The following is a 7,767-nucleotide window of genomic DNA, read 5'->3' as shown; positions in this document are numbered from 1 at the left end:
TATCTAAATCTTAAGACTTGGTGAGTCTGCATTTAAAAAGCCCAGCCTATGTTTCTACACTCACCCCAAGACTTGCATCAGCGGCGACTTTGCATCTGAAATAGGTTCTTCTTACGCCCGTGATTTAGATTTTTAGGATGCAAACTTGTTCTCCAGAGCAAATAACATTTAGTGTGAATGTTGGATATTAACTGTCTTGAGAATTATTGTCTTAGACCCCATTTTCAATTCAAATGAGACAGACTGGTGGCGAAGTGGTTCGCACTCACCTTTCAGCGGGCTTTCTGTATGGAGGTTGCATAACCCATTAACTGCTGCTGATTAAATGGAAAATAATCCTCTCTGCTCTTAATATATTTTTGTAAATCTGATTCAGTCACTGGTGTGTGAATTGTCTTCAGGTTCCTTGGCGTCATGTCCAAAATGTTCCCGTGCCTACTGACTGACTTCTCTAAAGCTGATAAGAGAATATTTCTAACATCTTCCTGGCAATACTGGGAGTATGCAGTATAACAAAAAAATAAACCCACACAGCTTTGTTCATCACCTTAGCTCTGCTGCCCTCTGCTGGCCGTCATGAGCGAACACAGCTGAGAATTTGTATAAATCTTTATTTCATCAATCAAAATCACATCATCCCTTAAACATGTAAAAAGTGGCCAAATAGTTCACATTTAAGGCCACGACACTCATAAAACCTGGGGGGGGGGGGGAGACAGGCAGGCAGCACTGCGGTCAGAGGAGAGAAAATCCCAGAAACCGCAGGGATCGATCGTCCCTCTTAGCGGTCTGAAGTCCTGTGAGTGGCAGCTGAGGGCCGGAGAGTGTCACAAGTGCTTGAGAAAGGGGAAAAAAAAAAAATCTTCCACCGCACGGCTCCAAAGGAAGGAAAACAAACAAACCGTCCACTGTTTAATTTAAGAGGTCAACTCTTATCACAGTGAGCATGAGGGGCAGGTGTGAGAGAGACAACATAAATTAACAAACACAACTAACAAATGAGCTTTGTTCTTCCCTATGTACAAAGAATCACTCTGCAGGAGTTCCTCAGGAGCCATTACATTCAAAAAAGTAATAAGAAAAAAAAAAAAGGAGGGGGGGGGGGCAAAGAAACAAGTTTGCAGTTTGTTTTTTTAAATATATATATATGGACCCTAATATATATATATATATATATAAGTCCAGTTTGTCAGTAGGTTATCTTCGGTGGTTTGTTTGATCTTAAACACTTTACATGGATAGAAATAATTCGAAAGAAGCTCCAAGTGGCCTTGTTACAGGAGAATTTCACAAAGAAAAGACTTTATCAAAGACATTGGCATCCTTTCCGGTTTGTACACCGCAGATAAAACATCTGCAGTTGTGTTGACGAGATATTAAAAATGAGCCGAGCCGTCCTGAGAACAATCAGAAAAGAATAAATACACCCTGGCCAGAGACACGGAGCAGGCTCCTGTTGGTTGGACGTGTGTGTGTGTGTATATAGTAGAAATCAGTCCAGGCTGTGTGTGTGTTAGTATCCTTGTAGTCCGTTGTAAACCTTCTGTACGGAGTCCTGCTTCAGAAGACCCCGGATCCCTGCAGAGAGACAGAGAAACAGCTGCTGGTCACAATGGAGCATTTTCTTCACAGACATACAGAGTTCCTTATACACGATTACATTTGGTACCGGGGCACAAAGACAGAATAGTAAACTATATTTTGAACATTGACATGCATGGTGGACAGATAATCTGACCCTCGACACTTTTACATATTGCGTAAGTCAAGTACTGATGTCCTCAAATATTTATTTTTTATTGATTTCAAGATGTAGAATAGAACAACTGTCCTTATTGTTTGTTGGTTTGATTTTATATTGTAATTTCTGGACTATTGAGCGTGCCTGAATATAAGCCACACCCACCAAAAAAGGTCGGAGTTCCGTGATGCACCTGAACGCATCACCCATGTATTTCAGTATGACACTAGTTAACTGTAAAAAAAAAAAAAAAAGAAATCTATAAATTAGCCTCAACACTGTTTAAGCCGCAGGGTTCAAATGTGTGGAAAAAGTAGCGGCTTATAGTCCAGAAACTACGGTAGTTTTTAAAAAGATCTTCTGAACATATTAACTAGGCGAGTGTGACTTTTTGCATGCTTTTGCTTTTAAAAGTCTGTTGCTATAGAAACGACTCAAATAGAACCTCAATATTGGCCAAAATGCCAATTCACTGTTGCTCCTTGACGCTCACCGTCTTTCTGCTGGTCGTCCAGCTGCGTCTGAGGGAAGTCCACGTCGAAGGTGATGATGAGGGAGCCTCGGATGTTGATGTTGTCGAAGTTGGGCAGGCCTTCTCCTTTCTTCCACACCCGGGCGCCGGGCTTGGTGATCTTATCTCTCACTATATGGACCTGGGAGGCGGAGACAGATGCAGCAGGTCAGTGCAGTTGTTTGTCAAACTAGATTAACGCGTTATGTGTGAATATTGACTAAAGATAGATTTATTCTCTGTATATGCATTATCGTAAGATATAATTTTTATATATGCTGAAAGCCTTAAACTCCTTGTGAAAAATACCCTATAATCCATCATTTAAAATCTGAATGCATCATGTGCTGAAAATGAAAATTTTATGGAGTTTGTGCTAATTTCAGACTTTTTAATAACTTGAGTGCAGAGTACTTTTATAGGTCAATAAGTAATGCGTCTAGAGGAACCTTGTGTCCGTCCAGATGTACGATGTCCATCTCAAAGCCGATCAGCGCCTCCACCAGGGAGATGGTGACGTTTGTGTACAGGTCGTCTCCTCTCCTCTCAAACACCGGATGTCTACAAAAAGGAAAAGTCAGCATGGCGTCAGTGCGTGTCCACAGTCCTGCAGCCAGCGGCGATCAGCGTTTGTCTTACTTCAACACTTTGATGCGGAACCGGAGGTCTCCGGGTTCACCGTCGATGTGCGGTTCGCCTGGCGACAGAGGCGGAACGTTAACTTTCTTTTAAAAACACAGAACGATTAAGCTGAAAGTTAAGAAGGCTCACCTTCTCCAATGAAAGGATACTCCATCTCATCCCTCACTCCCTGTTCAATCTCCACCTCCAGGGTTTTCTCCTCATTCACCAGCCTGCGGCAGAGAAACAAGGTGGAGCTTTATTAGTGACGATCTAATAGGACGAAGACTTTTGAGTTGGACAATGGACATAATCGTTCACAGCCGAACAGAAGAGTTTCATGCCGGCGCCTTTCCCATTAAGACTTACTTGACATTGGGACACTCGTCACACACCATCTCCTGAGTCATCTGGAAGCGTCCGGGTCCGAGCTGCGTCGTCCTCATTTCCTGTCTGCAGTTACACTTCCTCTTCCCGGGAGCTTCTTTAGCTACAGGTTTGTTCCGTACAACCTGAAAGAAACAACAAGGAATCAGTTTGATGATCAAGAAGGCTGCGCTATTTAACTTTCTTTAACTAGAATCGTGCAAATTCAGACCCAGTCTGCACATTTTGTGGAATAAGAGCTCATCGAATCCGATTTGTCCGTCATCTACAACGTTTGAACTCGACTGGTTTCACTGGGATATCAGGTTGTTGGTTGACGAGCCGGTTCACACCTCCACAAAGTTCCCAGAGTACACCTCTTCTAACGTGACTTCCAGGTCCAGGATGATGTCATTTCCCCGGGGGATGTTCTTGTCCTGCTGCTGCCGGTTTCCCCCGAACATGAAACCAAAGTCACCAAAGAAGCTGCAGCGAGACAAAAAAAAAAAAAAAAAACGGGATGCGAGGGATCAGTGGAAGTCTTAAAAACACTTTGTCTCTTTCCATCCTTAAACATCTCAGTTATTTAGTCATAACTTGAACCGTTCACTCGGCTAAATATAGTCGTCACACACAAATATGCAAATGAGCAAAGCTCAGGCGTCACTTTACATAAATAACCTATATTCTGCTCCCGATTGCTCTTTTTTCTACTAATAATAATACAGAAGTAAAATAACTAAATATGAAGCAGCATTTCCCTCCAGGGTCATGCTGATAAGCATAAACCTCATATCGACTCAGAACGAGCAGAAATGATTCAGTTAGAGTTACAATACAAAATATAAAGGGTTTATTTTGAGACTTCACTAATAGGTACGATTTGAAAGTATGAATAAAGCATATTTTAGGCTGAGATTGTTCTATAAACAGGCTTGTTTTTAGGAGTTTAACAGTATCTTGTGATTATTGTAACGTAAGCAACATATCTTCAGGCCTTGAAAAAACATTGCAGCTTTTCCAAGAAAGCTACGACTGTGGGAATCTTGTCAATTGTGCATTTAACCCTTTATCTTCAGCTCTACACATTTCCTCCAATAGTAAATCATTAACAATAACAGATTGCAAGAGTAAGTAGTTGTGCTACATGTCAACAGTGTTGCTTATGTAGAATTGGTGATACTTTAAATATTCACAGGAAAAACAACAATAGAACAATCTCTTAGAAATGGTGCGATTTAAATCCAAATAATTTCATTACACATAAATGGCATTTAACAGCATGTATGCCAGTGATCCTAAAGTGGTGCAGAGGGAATTTAAAAACAATAACAGCATGGCGTTTCACAATGAGTGAAGTTCCTATTGCTAGTAATCAGTTTACATTTATGCTTGTTTAAACATTTGAACAGAATAAATAAATGAATATCTCTGGAAACGCAAGAATATAAGACCTAACCATCGTCTTGGCTCCAAATCAGACGATTTGTTGTCTTTGGAGTGAACTCAGAAAGCACACGCGGTGCAATTCCCAGGAACTGACCTGGAGAAGATGTCGTTGTGAGAGCCGTGGTGACCCTCTTTGAGCCCGTCTTCTCCGTACGCGTCGTACTGTTTCCTTTTCTCATCATCCGAGAGTACCTGCGATCACAGAACTACCGGTCAGGAAACACATCGGACAGCATTTAGTCAACCAGACTAGTCCTTTTTGAAATAAATCTGTTTCATGAATATACATGTACACAAATTATACACACACCTATCTAGACATACACACATATATCAAGTTCAACATGTCGGAATATGGGTAGGAAGAAGTTAAACTCATTGTAAACTCCTGGATTACCTTGATAAATGAAATTACTTAATAATACCATTAAATGCTTTCCCCAGAGGGAATTAACTTGCCACCATCTGATTCGAAATTTCTTTGCAAAACCCACATTTTATACCCAATCCTGCCAAATTAGTTATGTTAAGAACTCTAAATTGATTTGTGGTATACTTTAACAGTTTTAAAAGGTGCTTCTTTAATAGTTCATTTTTCACATTTCTTTCAGAAGTTCCATATTTTACAATTGCAAATTTGTTATCAATCTAGCAATACATTTTTTTTGTAAAGCCCATTTTGAAAATTGCTTTTAATACGAATAAATGGGCCAATATTACTATAATTATCATTATAATGTAAACTATTTATGACCGATCACTATAATTAAATTTGAATCGTCTGACGCCTCTCTATTAGGCCCCTCCCACTTCTCCACGTACTGCTAAGAGGCAGCCAATCAGACGCAGCCACACGGTGCAGTCGACCAATCACAAATGGCCGCAGCGTTTCCAATAACAACCGTCCGAACATACGTGTAAAAGACTAAGGCGCTTCCGTATTATTCGCTTTAAATGTCCAAAAAATAAACTCTATTCGCGTGTAAAACCGTATTTTGAGTCGTACTAAAAACTTTTGAGCAGCCTGCATTGAATGTCACGTGTTTCAGACGGAGACTCACCTCATAAGCGGCTCCTAAGTCCGCGAATTTGTCCTGAGCTTTGGGGTCGTCCGGGTTTCTGTCGGGGTGAAGCTGCATGGCCAACTTTCTGTAGGCCTTCTTAATGTCCCTGACTGAGGCGGACTTGGTTACCCCTAAGATTTTATAGAAATCTCGCCTGCGGGGAAGGAGGGGGGGGGGGGGAGAGATGAATGAGGCGGTAGCCTGCCAGCTAGCTACTGTGTAATGTCATATGGAAGCGCATTAGCTTCGTGCTAACTGAGCTAATCCAAAACATGCCCGCTCCAGTCCTAAAATCTGAGGAAAATAGTCTTAAATATCCCAACAGCCACATTTGAGCCGGTTAGCTCGGAGTATCAGGGTGCTCCACACATGGAGAGCTAGTGTTTCGGATAAAATGGTTTCCCTGTTAACTGTTACCAACTTCCTTTGGCGTCCCTTGTTGCCGTTAGTAACAGCAGGCGTTAAAACCCCGAAAGAAATTAAACAGCCAAGGATTTTGATAGCCGCAGACGTCAAAAATAAAAATCCGTAGCTATGTTATTTCTGGGTTTTAACACCTGTTGTTACTAACACCAACAAATAACACTAACGGAAAGTAGGTCACCAGTTAACAGGGAAACCAGCTCATCCGAAACACCGCTTCTGCACCAATCACAGTTCAACATGTGTACCAGCTGGAGATGCTGTTTCACCGCTGCTCGGCAGAGACACTCACCCGGCCAGCACCGCCGTGCTCACGTACAGGAGCAGGCAGCACACGTTACACAGGTTCAGTCCTTTAGCAGCCATGGATCCCGGTGGAAGTGTCGCGGAGAGAGAGAAAGAGTCGAGGAGCCGGCTTTTTGAAGCTCGGATCTCGCTGCCCGTCACCGGCCTTCTTCCTCCTCCTGTCAGAGAGAGCCCGCCCACCGGGAGGCCCCGCCCCTCCTGAAGATAAGGTCCGGCCCACATTTAAAGGGACAGCGTCCCGTTAAGGCCGCAACACGCTGTGCGGTTTTCTGCTGTTGCAGACGAAAGATAGCGATCATTGGAGAATCTTAGTAAAATCTTTGGTCTTAGCGTGCGACCAAAGACAGCCTGTGATAAATATCAGTGTCAGATATTTGGGGTGTGTAAAGCTCCTGCAGACTGTGCGATTATAACAATCTAATAATTTCACAGCCCGCCACACCACATGACATGAATCTATGTAAACTTTGGCCACGACATGAAGTTTGTTGTGTGCAGACTGTACAATGAAAATGTGAGCTGAATCACAGCCTACTACTCTGTGAGTGCGCAAGAATATGTGATTGTGTAAAAATACGCAGTCACGCAAGAAGCACACGTCCTAAACTTAAAAATTAACGCAGCTCTCGACATTGTTTTTCTTTTTGTGTGAGTGGATCTGCGGCAGCTGTTAGCTTGTCCATCTTCATGTTATTGTAGGAATCTTTTTTCTCCTGCAGCTTCTCAACACCTGTCCGCTAAGAGTTCAGCTTCAGATAAACAACTAAAGACAATGATTCATCTTTTAATCAGAGGTCCAACAAATCTCACATGTCTTGATAAAATGTAGAAAGTGAGACATGTCCGGTGTTTGTGTATGCTGCTCCTGCACAGAGATGTATTTATAGATCAATACACATGTATACAAGATGCAATATATTGGCCGAGGCTTTTGCTTTCTCGGTGACAGTTAGATATGCATAAGTCCAATGGAGACCAATTGTTTATTGTTTGTTTGTTTCAGGATCCCCAGAAGTGACAGCTAGTCTTCCTGGGGTCCAGAAAGTCATACATCCATTCATAAAGATATGTAAATGTTCCCCAATACAGAAACATTCACCACCAAAACCAGAGCAAAAACTGAAACAGAAGAATAATGAACAAAAATTCCGTCTTGCTTTGAACAAAATCACAATAAATGCAACATAATATCTGTATTGAAGAACTGTCATGTGTGGTAAAAAAAAAAAAAAAAAAAAAACGTGTGACATTTTTCATGTACGTTTTTCCTTTCAGTCATGGAAGCA

The 7,767-nt window shown here is 41.8% G+C and overlaps 1 protein-coding gene across 1 annotated transcript; it reads right to left on the bottom strand.

Annotated features, from left to right (window-relative positions):
• Positions 1-594: 594 nt before the first annotated feature.
• On the bottom strand, positions 595-6,648 carry dnajb11 (DnaJ heat shock protein family (Hsp40) member B11). The gene is made up of 10 exons (XM_080478791.1): positions 6,468-6,648; positions 5,750-5,906; positions 4,783-4,880; positions 3,593-3,725; positions 3,243-3,385; positions 3,024-3,106; positions 2,892-2,949; positions 2,702-2,813; positions 2,235-2,394; positions 595-1,578 (listed from the first exon to the last, which is right to left on the bottom strand). Exons 1-10 carry the CDS (start codon positions 6,539-6,541, stop codon positions 1,514-1,516), a joined length of 1,083 nt encoding a protein of 360 aa, XP_080334917.1. The 5' UTR covers positions 6,542-6,648; the 3' UTR covers positions 595-1,513.
• Between the last annotated feature and the right edge of the window lie 1,119 nt (positions 6,649-7,767).

This window comes from Lipophrys pholis (genome assembly GCF_963383615.2).
Source record: "Lipophrys pholis genome assembly, chromosome: 13".
NCBI classification, from domain to species: Eukaryota; Metazoa; Chordata; class Actinopteri; order Blenniiformes; family Blenniidae; genus Lipophrys; species Lipophrys pholis.
Note: the sequence above shows the minus strand (reverse complement) of the source record. Positions and strands in the feature narration are given on the sequence as shown.